This window comes from Rhizophagus irregularis, chromosome 16 (genome assembly GCF_026210795.1).
Source record: "Rhizophagus irregularis chromosome 16, complete sequence".
Classification (NCBI taxonomy): Eukaryota; Fungi; Glomeromycota; class Glomeromycetes; order Glomerales; family Glomeraceae; genus Rhizophagus; species Rhizophagus irregularis.
This window is the reverse complement of record NC_089444.1, coordinates 1138355-1156120: the sequence shown is the minus strand read 5'-3', so window position 1 is coordinate 1156120 and position 17766 is coordinate 1138355. Positions and strand designations below refer to the sequence as shown.

Sequence of the window (17766 nt, the reverse complement as noted above, 5' to 3'; positions counted from 1 at the left end):
TAATCTTTGGTTAATCGGTTCGTTAATCATTCGTTAATCATATTTAATTTGGAAGGTTTCAAATAAACCAATGAATGTAATGAACGTGACAATATTTAATAATAAATGTTATTTGTTTTGAAAAAGAAATTATAAAAAAAATTCTTTAACGAAGAGTTTAAATAAATTTGATCGAATATAAACCTATAAATATTATTTATAATTATTTATTACCTAAATTAAAGGTTACATATTTTACATATTAATAAACTTTACTGCAAGAACCTGCAAAATCTTGCATTTTTGAGGATTTAATTAACTTTTTAATTATTCCTTAATTTATGATAAAAAAAGAAACAGGAAAAAGTTCGGTCCGACTTCTTTTAAAAAAGATATTCGGGATTCAAACTTTTTAAAGAATTTTTTAAGGGGGGTTTTCGGTTCTGAGTTCATTAAGTAAAAGATTGTTGGTTGTAAAAGAATGATCTTCATGCAGATCAAAATTCTTTTTTTTTTTCAAGGATTTTGTGCATAAATTAAAAAAAAATATTCCTCTTTCGAGTTTTCATTGAAAAAAAAAAAAAAATTATTTTTTTTTCTTTTTTTTTTCCTTTATAAAAATTAAATTTCATTTCCACTTTTATTTTGGTCATTTTCGCTTTTCACTTTTCAAAATGGTTAAAGATCAATTCACAGAATCTAAAGCTGCTTACGAAGGCTTAGTATTCAAAAATACAAGCGAAATTTTGAATTCTATATCAATGTTTTCCGCATTCCTTGTTGTTTGTATGGTTATATATTTGCGAAAAAAACATAAAAAAGTATCAAACCGTGTTTCATTACGTTTACAATCTTACGTTTCCACTGTTGATATGTTCTTTGCAGCTTTTCAGGTAAAGACGCGTTATGTTGTTATATAATCGCTTTCTTAAGCAAATTACATTACATTAATGTTCCCCTTTTTTTCTCTTTTAAAGATTATGACAGTTAATTCAAATCCTCCTGGTAATTGGGTGTGTCATGTATCACCTTGGGGATTTGTATTTACTGCTTTATTAGGTTGCTTTTATTCCGTCGCTATCGCTTTTAATCTTCAAATAATTTTTGTTTATAATTATCTAAGTACAAGACATTTTGAAAAATTTTATATTATAGTTCCTATAATTTTAGCTTTTACTTTAAGTATTGTACCGGTTTTATTTGATGCTCTTGGTTATGATAAAGAAGAAGTTAGTTGTTGGTATAAACGTGGAAATACTACACAATCCGTTATATGGCAATGGACTACTTTACATGGTTGGATAATATTATCAGTATTATATTGTACTTATGCTGTTTTTACTATAATTAATCGTTTACATAAAGCAACTAAATTTATGAAAGAAATGAATAATACAAATTCTAATAATAATTTTATTAAGAATAATAATTGTAAACGTCAATTAATGGTTAATAGAGCTGTAAAACGTATAGTAGTTTATCCTATAGTACCTATAATAACTTTTCTTTTTAATATTGCTTCAAATTTATTATTTTTTTCTACAAAACAGAATCATTTCACTTTTCAAATGTTGGCTAATATTGGTACAAGTTCTCAAGGTATATTTAATGCATTAGCATTTTGTTTTGATCCTGCTATGAAAAAAATTTGGATTAATGGTCTTAATAGAGTTAAATTATTTTTAAATAATAATGATGAAAAAAAAATTGATATCAAGAAGAATAATAATAATGATGATGAAAGTAATAATAATAATAATGATGATAGTAATAATAATAGTAATGATGATGATGAAAAGAAGACTCAAACTGTAACAGCAGTTAATACTAGTTTTACCAATACAACAATTGTATCAGATAATGATGATGATATTAATTATGATATCAATAATGAAAATAATAATAATGATGATGATGATAATGTTCATGTTAATGTTGATTCAAACGATTCAAACGATTCAAACGATTATTCAAACGATAACATTATTAGATTATCAAAAGATGAAGAATATATTTTGGCTTTATTATAATAAGTTTGGAATAATACAATTGGGAGATATTACGTTGGAATTTTGGAGATAATACATTGGAGATAATACGTTGGGGATAATAACCTAGGTACATAGGGGATAATACATACATTGGGAACAATACATTGGGGGATAATGCATTGGGGATAATGCATTGTGGTAATACATTGGGGATAATACCTTGGCTGCTTTGTTACCTTGGCTTTGTTACCTTGGCTTTGTAAGGCTTTTGTAAGGGGATAATGTCAAACTTTGTAAGGTGATAATGTCACGTCTTTGTAAGGGAATAATTTCTTGGCTTTTTAAGGGGATAATGTCTTGGCATTGTAAGCAATAATAATATCTTGGCTTTATATATAATTAGATGACTTTATTGTATATAAGATGATATCTTCAGTTGGTTTTATTATATAGGAAGATAATATCTTTAATAGAAAGGAATAAATAGACTGTTTAATTAATCAAAAAAAAAAAAAAATACTTAGAAAATATTTGGTTTTTTTTAAAAAAAAAAAAAGTTCTTTTTCTTTTAATCTCTCTCTCCCGGTTCGTTTTCCATTACGTAAATATCATGTATTGTACAATTCTCCTTTTATTTTTAAATAAATAAATTGTTACTACCCTTTTCGTCATATACTGTATAATACCAGTGTGTGATATAATTCGCTAGAATTAAAAATTTGTAAAATTATTAGTATTATTCTCGTATATAGTAAGTATCGGTAATTAAGAGGTAAGCGTATCGACATTGAATAGTGAATAGCGTATCAGCATTTAATAGCGTTTAATGGTGTTTAATAGCGCACCGGTATATATTGAATAGCGTATCAGTATTTAATAGCGTATCAGTATTTAATAGCGTATCAGTATTTAATAGCGTATCAGTATTTAATAGCATAACAGTATTTAATAGCGTATCAGTATTTAATAGCGTATCAGTATTTAATAGCGTATCAGTATTTAATAGCATAACAGTATTTAATAGCGTATCAGTATTTAATAGCGTATCAGTATTTAATAGCGTATCAGTATTTAATAGCGTATCAGTATATATTTAATAGCGTATCGGTAGGGAATGGCTGCGTATCATTTTAATAGCGTACCGGTATGTATTTAATAGTTGTCAGTGTTTTAATAGCGTATCAATGTATCAATATATATTTAATAGGCGGTTTCGGTAGTACTATTATCTGTTCGGTATAACATATAACCCTATATCGAAACTACCTAAACTTAAAAAAATTGTATTTATAAATACGATGAAACAATTCGTTGCTACAATGATTATGACGATAATAATAAATGATAATTGGTAGAAAAATAATATAATGATTACTAGAGATGGTAAATGTAGTTAGTTCCGATACTCGATCATGCGCCGATCCGGAGCAGATCCAAGGACCTATAAAATAATAATAAAGTTATTTTTAACTCCTAAAGTCCTGAACCCGGCCCATAATTGCAGTGGGACGTGTTACAAAAAAAATTTTTTTTTGCTTCTAATTCACCTTGAGAAAATTCATGTTTTTCATTCCCATTTTTGGAACTTGTGAAGGTTTGAACTCCTCACGTCTATGCATCTTTTTTTTTTTAAAAAAAAAAGAAATTAACTTATTAGGGTCATTTCCATTGTTAATTTTTATTATGCTATCAATGCTATTAATCTTATTACGAATGTCTTTTTAAAAGAAATTTGATCATCAAATTGCAGGATTTAAAAAAAAATGTTTTTGATTGAAAACCGGAATTTTTAATTCTTTTTTTAATTCTTTTTTTTTAAAAAAAAAGAAAATCGAAATAATTTATATTAAAAAAAGGATTAAAAATAAAACGAAGATCAAAAAAAAAATAAAAATAAAAATAAAAATAAAAAAAAATAAATAATAAATAATTAAAATAATTACTAATTATCAAATTATCTTTATAAATTATCTTTATAAATTATCAAATATCTTTATTTTTACGAATGTCTTTTTAAAAGAATTTGATCATCAAATTGCAGGATTTAAAAAAAAATTTTTTGATTGAAAACCGGAATTTTTAATTCTTCTTTTTTTTTTAAAAAAAAAAGAAAATCAAAATAATTTATATTAAAAAAAATATTAAAAATAAAACGAAGATCAAATAATAATAATAATAAAAAATAAATAATAAATAATTAAAATAATTACTAATTATCAAATTATCTTTATAAATTATCTTTATAAATTATCAAATATCTTTATTTGATTAATAATGAATTTTTTTTAATGTGATTAATGTGATTTATAATGATGAACTAATAAATGAATTCCAATGATTGTTAATTTCAACCCGCATCTTTGTTTATCTTGTTTCACAAGATGATTTAATTTAACATCGGTAAGTTTTTTACCATTTCCATTATTTTCTAAACGGTAAGATTTTTTTTTTAAAAAGGTTGAGAAAATTTGAAATTTTTTTTTTAAAAAAAAGGTGAATTTTTTTTATAAAACGTGAAAAAAAAAAGAAATTTTTTATACGAAAATCTCTTTACACAAAAAATCATTCTTTACACGAAAATCTTGTAAATCTTTTAACACAAAACATTCTTTTTACACAAAAATATTCTTTACATAAAAAAAAAGCAAAAATCTGCAAAATCGCAACACGCACGATAACTCAAAACTCTACACTATTTTACACGAAAATCTCTTTTACACAAATTCTTTTACGCAAATCTATTTACACAAAAAAAACAAAATCTCTTTTATAATATTCTTTACACAAAAAAAAATCTCTTTTTAACTAATAAAGTATAATAATAAATTATTTCTCAAATGAGAAATTTTTTTAAAATATTAACAAACAGATGTGTAATTTGTAATGTAATACATACAAATACATATAAAAAATGGTGTAAATCATGTCAAATAAATTATTATAAAAATTTTACAAATTATAAAAGTGAAAATGAAAATGAAATAATTGATAATTTAATAAAAAAAATGCAATTAAAAATACTTAATTTAAAAGATGATATAATATTTGAATGGATAAATTTTAATCAATTTAATAATATTGAAAAAATAAATAGTAATAATGAAAATCATTTATATTCGGCTATTTGGTTGGATGGTCCTTTATATTGGAATAATAAGTATAAAGAATTTTTAAGAAATTCTAATGAATTGGTTGCTTTAAAATATCTTGGTAATGAAAATTTTTTAAAAAAGGTAAATTTTTTAATATATATATTTTTTTTATTAATTTTTTTTTAAAAAAAAAGTTTCTTTATAACTTTATATATTTATTTAATAGGCTTTAAAAGAATTTTCAATAAGGAAATTTAGCGATAAAATTAAAGTATATGGAATATCTCAAGATCCAAACACAAAAGAATATATTATTGTAATTGAAAATAAATATTGTGAGAAATGTGGAGAAATATATACAAATATTTTACATGAATGGTGTAACACATGTCAAATAGATTATTTTATAGATTGGACTAGTGGTAACGAAATAATTGATAATTTTATACAAAATATGCAATTAAAAGTTGATAGTTCACTTCATATATTATTTGAATGGATACCATATAATCAATTTAAAGATATTAATCAAAGTAATTTTATTAAAACATATTCAGCAATATGGAATGATGGTCCTTTATATTATAATCTTAACGATGAGATGATTGATAAAGAAATTAAAGAAATGGGTGAATTATATGTAAGGGATTCATATAAGAAAGTCGCTTTAAAATATATAAGTAATTCACAAAATATTTCTCATGATTACTTGGATAAGGTATGAATTTTTCTTGGACTAATATAACAAAAGTTGTTTTTTATATCAAATTCTACATATTCTATTTAAAAGTTAAAACTCTTTTTATAATATAATAATTTTTTGTTTCGTGATTTATTAGGTTTTAAAGGATTTTTCGATAAAGAGACTTGAAAATAATGTTTTATTATATGGATTAACTCAGAATCCCATTACAAAAGATTATTTTATGGTTCTTGATGGTGAATATTTTGTAAAATATTGCGTGAAATGTGATAAAATGTATACAAATACATATTATGAATGGTGTAAACCATGTCAATTAAATGATTTAAAAAAATATTTTACAAATAATGGGGACGAAAGAATTGATGATTTGGTTCAAAAAATGCAATTGAAAATTAATGATCCACAGGATATAATATTTGAATGGATACCATATGATCAATTTAATAATATTATTGAAATAAGAAAAGGTTATCTTAATACTGCAATATGGAAGGATGGTCCTTTACATTATAATAAAAAGAGGTATATAAGAGAATCTGATAAATCTGTTACTTTGAAATATTTAAATAATTCACGAAATGTCTCCAAAAAATGTTTAAATAAGGTAATGAACATAAAATTTTTTTTTATTGGCTGTTCTATTAAATATTAAATACATTAACCAATAAAATTCTTTTTTTTTTAGATCTTAAAAGAATATTCAATAAAGAGATTTAATCTTAATATATATGGAATATCTCAAAATCCAATTACAAAAGATTATATTATGGTTCTTAATGATAAATATTTTGTAAAATATTGTGCAATATGTGATAAATTATATACAAATATAATTTATAAATGGTGTAAACCATGTCATATCAATTGTTTTAAAAAAAATTTTATAAGTTGGACTAGTGGAAATGAAAAGATTGATTATTTCATTCAAGAAATACAATTAAAAATTAATAATTTATTTGAATGGGTACCATACAGTCAATTTGATTATATTGAAGAATTAGGAAAATATGGTTCTAATAAATTATATTCAGCTATATGGAAGAATGGTCCTTTATATCATAATTTTAAGAATCAAGATTTTGCAAGAAATTCAAATGAAAAAGTCGCTTTAAAATATCTTGGTAATTCACAAAATATTATCGATAATCTAAATGAGGTATGTGTGTTTATTTTATTATACATATGTGATTTGATCTTATTTTATAATACGCGTATACGCGTATACGCGTTTACGTTTACTAATTTTTGATCGTATTTTTATTATTAGATTTTAAAAGAATATTCGTTAAAAGGATTAAAACTTAATATATATGGAGTATCTAAAAATCCTATCACAAAAGATTATATTATGATCCTAGATAAAAAATATTTTGAAATATATTGTATAAAATGTGAAAAAATTTATACTGATATATCATATAGATGGTGTAGACCATGTCAAATAGATTATTTTAAAAATAATTTTATAAATTGGACAAGTGGAAATGAAAAAGTTGATAATTTAATTCAAGAAATGCAATTAAAAATTCATGATCCATCTGATATAATATTTGAATGGATACCATTTGATCAATTTAATAATATTGAAAAAATTGGTAGAGGTGGTTTTGCTACAGTACATTCAGCTATATGGAAGGATGGTCCATTAAATTATTATAAAGATAAAAATGAATGGATAAGAGATTCAAATAAAAAAGTTGCTTTAAAATGTTTAGATAATTCACAAAATATAACCGACGAATTTTTAAATGAGGTATGAAAACATAAATTCAATTTTTTTTTTAAAAAAAAAAAATACTTAACCATTTTTTTTTACCTTTAGGTTAAAGCATATTCAATTAATAGTTTTGATAAAATTCTTAAAATATTTGGAATATCTCAAAATCCATTTACAAAAGATTATATTATGGTCCTTCAATATGCGGAAGGTAGAAATTTTACTTATTGGATGAATCATAATTCAAAATATTTTAATTGGTTAATTAAATTAAAAGTTTTAAGTAATATTATTAATGGTCTTAAAGAAATTCATAAAAAACAGATGGTCCATCGTGATTTTCATATAGGAAATATATTATTTAAGGACTTACATTTATTCACTTCAAATTATATTTCTGATATGGGATTATGTGGTGAAATTGATAATATAGATGAAGCATGTATTTATGGAGTTATGCCTTATATGGCTCCTGAAGTATTAAGAGGAAAACCTTATACTCAAGCAGCAGATATATATAGTTTTGGTATGATCATGTATTTTATAGCGACTGAAAAACAACCTTTCTCCCATTGTGCACATGATCATCTTCTAGTATTAGATATATGCAGAGGAAATAGACCTGAAATAGATGAGCCGGAAGCACCTAAATGTTATATTGATTTAATGAAAAAATGTTGGGATTCAAATCCTATTAATAGACCGAACGCTTCTGAAATAGAAAAATTAATTATATCATTTTATAATTCATATTGTAGAAATGAAATAAAACGAGATGATAATGATAAAATTGAAGAACAATTCAAAGAAGCGGAAAAATATAGAAATTCTAATAAAAATAATAATCCAACTATTCATATTGAACATATTGAAGCAGTTTTTACATCTCGTTTAATTAATCCTTTTACAAAAAATCTTGAAAATCTTGAAAATCTTTCAGAATTTTTAGATGATAATATTCAATGTTTAGATAAATCTGTTAAATCGGAATGTTTTGACTGTGAAATATATAGACAATAATAATAATAATAATAATAATTTTTTTTTATTCATTTAAATTATTTTTTTCTTTTTTTTTTAGAAAATATCATATAATTTTTATTAATCATGTTAATAGTGAAAAAAATTTTTTATATTTATATAGTATATATTTTGTATAAATTTATAGTATTTTTTGTATAGGTATTATAGGTAGATTATTTTTTTGTTCAACACTGATTATAGAGTATATATATGTAAATTTTATTTTACATAAATAAAATCAGTTTGTAATTGAACAAACATTGTAAAAAAAAAATTAATGGTGTTATAGTTTTGGTGGAAGTATACAATAAATAGGGAAAATTTTGTGATAATAGTAATTGAAGTCTACATAAAGTTAATTATTAAAGTTAGCGGCGCATAAAAACGACGCTTTACCTCAAAAAGCTCAAATTTCAAAACCCGTGTCAAATGCTCCTCCTGTTAATTTAATTGTCTTTTTAGCAAATGCTGGTAATGGTGGACGTGAGTCGTTTCGAATCTTGACTTTGAAGCCAGTGTATGTGCAAGAGGACGAATTTAATTCTCATGTGAACTCAAAATTATTTCATCATAGGTGAGATTACAGATACAATGTTTTCAATTTATGATTTTATGATAGTTGGCGGGGCAAATAAATAAATGCACAATCTTTTTGGATGTTTTTACGTATAATCTTTTGTTCATATTAAGCGTTCCGGCATTATTCGCCTCGATCGTTGCCAAGTTTATTTAACCATAAAATTTTGGGTTTTTCAGTCGAATATGCAGGATGGTGATCTTGGACGTCAACCCCTACCAAATAACTATTATTTATAAAAACTCCGGTTGTCATTAACAAAAAAGGATAAGGAAAGTACGTAATTAATTTAATATTTAACTACATGGTATGACAAAAATACTAGTTCTTCTTTCAAAATTTTAAAAATCATTTAAATCCGCTGCGAAATATAATAAAGTAATTATAGTATTAACCACTCGTCAAAATGCGAAGCTTGTTTAAAAAACTGAATATAAAAAAATGTATAACATGTGGTGCAATTACTGCAATGTATATAAATAAACCAAGTACACGCTACTATAAATGGTGTAAATCATGTCGAAAAAAATGTTTTAAAAATAAAATAGACTGGACTAGTGGAAATGATAAAATTGATAATTTAATTCACGCAATGCAATTAAAAATTAAGTATCGGACTGATGAAATATTTGAATTGATACCTTATAATCAGTTTGATAATATTAAAATAATAAGAAAAGGTAATTTTTCTACAGCAAAATGGAAGGATGGCCCATTATATTGGGATAGTGTGTATAAAAAATATAAAAGAGATCGATATTGGAACAAAAGAATAGTTGTTTTAAAATGTCTTGATAATGAAGTATTTGATAGTGAAGTATTCGATAGTAAAGAATTTGATAGTGAAGAATTTGATAGTAAAGAATTTAGTAATAAATTTTTAAATAAGGTACGAAATTTCTATACAGAATTATTTAATTATTTAATACTTTTTTAATCATTTGTTTATGTTTAATAGGTATTAAAAGAATATACAATAAAGGAATATAGCATTAGAATGATATACTATGGGGTTTCTCAAGATCCAATTACAAAAGATTATTTATTAGTTCTCGATGATTATTTGACGACAATTTGTATAGAATGCGGTGAAAGATATACAAACAAATATGATGAATGGTGCAAACCATGTCACATAAATTATCTTAAGAATAATCATATAAACTCGTCCAGTGAAGATGATAAAATCAATAATATTATTCACGAAATGCAATTAAAAATCGATCATCCGGCTGATATAATATTTGAATGGATACCTTACAACCGGTTTAATTATATTAAAGAAATAGGAAAAGGTACTCTTGCTACAGCAATATGGAAGGATGGCCCATTATATTGGAATAGTGTGTATAAAGAATACGTAAAAAATTCTGATGAAGTAGTCGTTTTAGAATATTTTGATTCTAAAGAACTTGCATTAATTAAGGTATGAATTTCTATACAAAATTATTCAAATATTTTTAATATTGCTCATTTTGCTAATGATTAATAGGTTTTAGAAGAATATTCAATAAAAACATCATATGACAATAAAAAGATATATGGGATTTCTCAAAATCCAATTACAAAAGATTATTTATTGGTTCTCAATAATAAATATTTGAGAAAATATTGTGTAAATTGTGTTGAACAATGTACAGGTAAAACTATGCTATGCAAAATAAAACATCAGAAAAAATATTTTATAAACTGGATTAGTGGGAATGGAAAAATTGATAATTTTATTCGAGAAGTGCTATTGAAAATTGATGTTTACAAGGATATATTATTTGAATGGATATCATACAATCAGTTTAGTGATATTGAAAAAATAGATCAAGGCGGTTTTGCTACAGTATATTCAGCAATATGGAAGGATGGCCCATTACGTTATATGAGTTGTTGGACAAGAGATTCAGATAAAAAAGTTGCTTTAAAATGTTTAAATAATTCACAAAATATAACCAATGAATTTTTAAATGAGGTATGAAATTTGTAATTTAATTTATTTATAATTTATAAATAATTAAATTAATTTTTTTTTTAGGTTACGGCATATTTAATTTATAATCCTGATAAAATTCTTAGAGTTTATGGAATATCTCAAGATCCGGATACAAAAAATTACATTATGGTTCTCCAGTATGCAGAAGGTAGAAATTTTAATTATTGGATGAATCATAATTCAAAATATTTTAACTGGTTAATTAAATTAAAAGTGTTAAGCAGCATTATTAGTGGACTCAAAGAAATTCATCAAAAACAGATGGTTCATCGTGATTTTCATATAGGAAATATATTATTTAAGGAGATACATTTGTTTACTTCAAATTATATTTCTGATATGGGATTATGTGGAGAAATTGGTAATATAGATGAAACAAACATTTATGGAGTTATGCCTTACGTGGCTCCTGAAATATTAAGAGGAAAACCTTATACTCAAGCAGCAGATATATATAGTTTTGGTATGATCATGTATTTTGTAGCGACTGAAAAGCAACCTTTCTCCCATTGTGCACATGATCATCTTCTAGTAATAGATATATGTAAAGGAATTAGACCTGAAATAAATGAGCTGGAAGCACCTAAATGTTATATTGATTTAATGAAAAAATGTTGGGATTCAAATCCTGTTAATAGACCGAACGCTTCTGAAATAGAAAAATTCATTATTTCATTTCATAATTCATATTGTAGAAAAAAACGAGATGATAATGATGAAATTGAAGAACAATTCAAAGAAGCAGAAAAATATAGAAATACAAACAGAATCATCAAATCAACCTTTCATCCTCAAGCTATTTATACATCTCGACTACTCAACTCCTTTACAAAGGATCTTCCTGAATATATTGATGATTATACTCAATGTATTAACAATCGTACGGAATGTTTAGACTGTGCAATATAAGTTATATAACAGAATGAGTTATGTTTATTTATGTTCACAATTATCAGAAGAATATTCAAATATTTGTACTAATTGATTATAAATATGTTATAACAAATTTATATATTATTTTCTTTTATTCATTCTTTGTTCAACACTGATAATGTAAATAAAATCGGTTTGTAATTGAACAAACACTTTAAACCATTAAATAACTTTCGTTATTTATCATTTCATATCAAAAGATTTTATTAAAAAAAATTGTTTCTTGTTATTTTGAATTTAATAGTATTATCTAAATTTTTTATCCTTTTTGTTAGTTAAAGATTGATCGCACAATACCAGTCAATGTTTATAAATTTATAAATTTTATAAATTTTTATAAAACTCCGGTAGCTGCTCTTACTCGTGAATTCTTTTCAATTTTCATAACAATAAATCATCTATAGACTGCAAATCATAAACCGGATGCATATATTCCAACTTTCATTGACGTACTTTTTACCGACGCTATTTACCATTCCTTAACAAGGCATTACCAAACATCCTTCTTACTGAATTACCATTTTTTGATTATAATCAGAAATTAACTTTAGATTAGCATCGGAAAATTCTAAATTCTAATACATATTTTTCAAAGGTTTAGAAGTCATTTGACTTTTTCTAGTTTTCAATTTATTTTATTTTATTTTATTTATTATTAATATTTTTGCAGTTTTCATCTTTTTGATTGTGAGATGGCAGTTAAGAAAGTTTCATGCCTAATTTTCCTATCGTGAAAATGGTAGATGAAATGGCGCCGGTAAAAGATACGTTGATAGTGAGTATAGGGATGTACGCTGTTTTTTACTGCGGTTTCTAATCAGTACTTACCATAACTACTATGTGTACTTGGATTCTGTATTTTGTAAACTAGCTTTGGAACCCTATGAAAATTTTTTGGAAAAACTCCGATTAATGATCATTTTTCTAGTTTACTCCAGAAAAACTCAGACATGTGATCAAATATAAAAAATTTTTTATAAAGTATATATATAGTATATATATAAATAGATCATTTTTGTCTAATACCGATTATAGAATACATGTAAATTTTATTTTACATAAATAAAATCAGTTTATAAATTGAACAAACATTGTAAAAAATTACTGCTGCTGTTATGGAAGTATGCAAAAAACAGGGGAAAATTGCGGTAATAATTGAAGCCTACACAAACTGAAGTTAGCAGGGCATGAAAACGACGCTTTATCTCAAAAAGTTCAAATTTGAAAATCCGTGTCAAATACTTCTCCCACTAATTTAATTGTCTTCTTAACAAATATTGGTAATGGTGGACGTGAGTCATTCCGAAACATGGCTTTGAAGATATTTAAAATCACGAAATAAAGTATCTGTGTGAAGAATCACTTGAAATTATTTCATTATAGGTAAGGATGTATGGGGACGCCTCGCTCAGTTCGGTACCGATACTATTGAAAAAAACCGAGTTAAACTGAAACCCCCGGTCCGATCCGAGCCAGTATATTAAACCCGATTTGGAACCAATGTACCAAACCGAATGGAACGAACCGACTCAAGTCGCTCAACCTTAACTCTTCCATCTCTAATTATAGGCGAGATTACAGATACAATGTTTTCATTTTCAATTCATGGTTTTATGATAGTGGCGGGGCAATTAAATAAATGGCACAATTTTTTTTTGGATACTACTCTTACGTATTCAGCTTTATTAGTCTTGTAAATTCCAGTCGTTGCCGAGTTGATTTTATTTTGAATTGTCTGAATTGGGTAACACATGAAATATCCGACCTTTTGACCATAAAATTTCGGTCGAACATGCTTCATCAATAGAATGATTATTTCTAGGATGAAATGAAATAGTAGCGTTAATTATAGGAATTTTTAATTGTAATGATCCTGATAAAATTCTTAGAGTTTATGAAATGTCTCAAGATCCGGATACAAAAATTACATTATGGTTCTCCAATAGTATGCGGAAGGTCGAAATTTTAGTTATTGGTTGAATAATACTTCTAAATATTTTAGTTGGTTAATTAAATTAAAAGTGTTAAGTAACATTATAATGGTCTTAAAGCAATTCATCAAAAACAGTTGGTTCATCTGATTTCATATAGGAAATATATTATTTAAGGAAATACTTTTATCTACTTTTCGCCCTGTAAAAAATCTGATCCGTGTTTTATCTTTCCATGTTTTTTCCGTGAATGTATCATTTTCATGGAATTAATAACCTTAAATCATGGAAATTTTCATCTCGCTAACACGGATATCCGTGAATATATCATTTTCACGGAATTTTTACGGAAGACACGAAGAAATAATGGAAATATTCGGATAAAAATTTTTCATAGTTCTGATATGGGATTACTATGTAGAGAAATTGGTAATATAGAAAAAACATTTATGGTGTTGTGCCTTATGTGGCTCCTGAAGCCAGTATTAAGAGGAAAGCTTTATAGTAGAAAAAAAAAAAAAAACTCGGGACTAAAAATTATTAGAAATCCGCAGTGAGGAAAACTAAAATTACAAAAATATAAAAATTTTTTATTTTTTCTTATTAAAACACTAATAAATATGGAGTTATACCGAGGGCAAGAGGAGTTCGAGGAACATATCCCTATGAAAAAAAATCATCCAATTTTTGTATGATATTTGTTCAAGTCCGTGTGGAAATTGTACAATTATTGCAGATTTTTGGATAAAAATAGCTATGAAGTTTTTCAAAGCATATTAAAAGTATGCAATTTTTGTACAACTTAAATTTAGAATATAGAAAATGTTCAATTTTTGTGTGATCTTTATACAACTTAAATTTAGGATACAGAAAACATTCAATTTTTGTACAATAAAAATTGTGATTATTGTACAACTTGAAAATAGACTTAAATTTAGGATACAGAAAGCAATTTTTGAGTAATCCTACTATACTACTTTCCATCTTACCTGTATGGTTACATTTGACCACTTTTAGGGTCAAATAGACCATTACAAATAGATTTTCCTAAGTAAAGTGATTTATGCAGTAAGGTTACACAAATTTCAACTGCATATTTGCTTATAAACGGGCATCTTTTGGACCCATTGGTGAAATTTTTGTATCATCTTGTAACTAAAAAAAAGTCAAAAACTTTTTATTAGGTTATACAATTAGTTCTGACTGGAATTATAATTTGGCCAGAATTATGCGGTAAAAATTAACTCTTAAATTATATATGTTGATCACGTGATCTGATCGTCAAAATAAATATGATGACGCGAAATGTTTTTGTTTATGTTTTTTTTAACCTTTTAACTTTTCTTCAACTTTCTTTTAAAATATCAGGTAAGAAAAACTTGTGTTCTTTATCTTTTTATTTTCCTAACTTTTTACATTTTAATGTTACTAGCTTGCTTTCTTCACTAACTTCATACTTTTTTTTTATTACTAACACTAATAATTTACTTTTTAACACACTAATTTGCTTTCTTCACTAACTTCATACTTTTTTATTACTAACACTAATAATTTACTTTTTAACACTACTAATTTGCTTTCTTCACTAACTTCATATTTTTTTTATTTATTTAATACTAATAATTTACTTACACTAATAATTTACTTTCTTCTTTGATACTACTAATTTACTTTCATGTTATTAACATACTTTATTTTATTTTATTTTCTTACAAATTTTTATATTTATGATTATATCGAATTTAGTATTTTATTTATGAAATATTGTGTATATTTTTTATATTTTAAGTCAATAAAAATTCATAATTTCACTTTATAAATTGCCTGTTATTACTGTAAAATTTAACCTATAATTCCTAAAATATGGCCTAAAATTTGGCTCAGAAATCACACAATAATTGTATAAATTCAGGTCAAAAATAGGATAATTATTGAATGAATTACCATGCAATAATTGTGTGATTTATTGCAATTTTTAGCACAATTATTGTATGGTCAAATATACAGAAATCGTAGTGAATTTAATTGAATGATTTTTCAACAAAAATCACACAGACTTTTTTCATAGGGATATCTTAAAAGAAGTCAAGTCCTTTGTTGGAAAAAATTTTACAAAAGCCAACTCTAGGCATAAAGACAAGATAGAGGATATTTTTGACAAAATATTTTTCAGGACGCTAAAAACACATAGGTTACTAGTGGAAATAAGTAATATTACCTGCATAAAAGGTGAAACTATAGAAATAATAGCCAGGAATATACTGAGGTTCGCATATAGAGACTATGATAACGATGTTAAAAGAATTGGAAACCAGAATATTCGCCTTCGTTCATGGCTGCGGCAGGTGCAGCAAAAAACTTCGACACAAGATACACAACTAAATAAAGAAATAGAATGCGAGTTAAAAACACCAATCAAAAACATCTCAGAACAAAGAAAAATGCTGAAAAATAAAAAACGTGAAAAAAAATCAGTTAAGGAAATTGTGCTCCCAACAAATGACGATCAGATATCGATCCAAAAAAATACCAGGCTCAGAGTACAACATCACGTGATATTTTATTTTATGACATACCATCAAGATATAGTGAGGAAGAGGTGGTCAATGCCATAAAACAATTAGGCAAGGTACACAGAATTAGAATCAAAAAACACTACAAATACCAATCAGTAAGAGCGGACATTTCATTATTGGAAGATTATGAGACATCCTTCTTAAATGGAGCATGGAAAGAGAAAGTGCTAATAGGAAGCAATGATAAAAATAAAAAAGTCATTGACGTTCATTGGTTCAAAGGAGATAGGACTGTTAAAGACATAAAAGAAAAATGCAAGTGGAAAGCTTACAAAGTAATATGTACGAATTACTACCAAGATATAGCGAGGAAAAATTATACTTTTGAGTATGGAAAAATTGCTCGCTTTGGAAATAAGACAGTTTTCTGGCGTATTTTAAAGATGAAGATCAGTTGAACAATGCAATCACTCTGGACGGCGGAATCACAGATCAAGCCTGGATTATTCACAGAAAACGTCAAGATGGTGCATCGAAGAAGTCCACAAAAGAGGTTCTTCCGAGGGCGCTAATCAGCACGGTCCCGAATAATAAAAAAGAAGAGCCGATAATAACAACCGTAACGTCACCAACAATTATCAAAGATATAACCACGGAAGAGGTAGTCGATACCGTTAATAAATATACTAGGAAAAACCTGCTGAGTGAAAAGCAAGTAGAAACAATATCGCCTCCGCTAAAAGATTATACTTCTCCAGATAACGTGGTTAAAGTGATTGAGGAGTACCGAAAAGAGATAATGGTCGAATACGATAAAGTGACGTTACCAGTTGAAGACGACAACAAGATAAAAGTCTACGATGAAAACCACCTGCTGAGTAAAGCTAGGATTTCTTTATTCGAAAAATGCGTCGGCGACAAAAAGGGGAAGAAGTCAGAGCGTTCTACAAATGGAGAAAAAACTGTGTCTCCGATAGAATTACATGAATACAACAACTGAAAGTTAACGCTGATTGTACTAAACAATTACCATCACAAAACAACAAGTATCCATTTACTTGTTCAAACCGTAACCCATTTTTAATAGGTCCAGGTAATGGTTTTTCATCATCATCGGACGATGAAGAAGACAAGAAGCGTATAAAGAAAAAACAGGGAACGTGAAGTGACACAGAATACGAAGAGACTGGAGAAGGCTTTAGAGAAGTTAAAAAAGAAAAAAAACCCTGGGCCGGGAAACCTGGAAGCAGGATGGGCCGTAAAAAGAAGAAAAAGGGTCAAAACAAAAAATAGTTTAGGTTTCTTTTTTTAGTGTAG

At 25.9% G+C, this 17766-nt stretch overlaps 3 protein-coding genes across 3 annotated transcripts; all 3 read left to right on the top strand.

The window, feature by feature from the left end:
• Positions 1–653: 653 nt before the first annotated feature.
• OCT59_008019 (uncharacterized protein) lies at positions 654–2009 on the top strand (the record flags this gene model as incomplete). Its single annotated transcript, XM_025315107.2, has 2 exons — positions 654–872; positions 957–2009. The coding sequence occupies 2 exons, from the start codon at positions 654–656 to the stop codon at positions 2007–2009; spliced, it is 1272 nt and encodes a 423-aa protein (XP_025183606.1).
• A 7482-nt stretch (positions 2010–9491) lies between these two features.
• Positions 9492–11978, top strand: OCT59_008018 (uncharacterized protein; the record flags this gene model as incomplete). Its single annotated transcript, XM_025309121.2, has 3 exons — positions 9492–9974; positions 11112–11206; positions 11765–11978. The coding sequence occupies 3 exons, from the start codon at positions 9492–9494 to the stop codon at positions 11976–11978; spliced, it is 792 nt and encodes a 263-aa protein (XP_025183604.2).
• A 4023-nt stretch (positions 11979–16001) lies between these two features.
• OCT59_008017 (uncharacterized protein) lies at positions 16002–17449 on the top strand (the record flags this gene model as incomplete). The annotated part of the gene is made up of 3 exons (XM_066142185.1): positions 16002–16407; positions 16467–16791; positions 16893–17449. The coding sequence occupies exons 1-3, from the start codon at positions 16375–16377 to the stop codon at positions 17447–17449; spliced, it is 915 nt and encodes a 304-aa protein (XP_065999091.1). The 5' UTR covers positions 16002–16374.
• Positions 17450–17766: the final 317 nt, after the last annotated feature.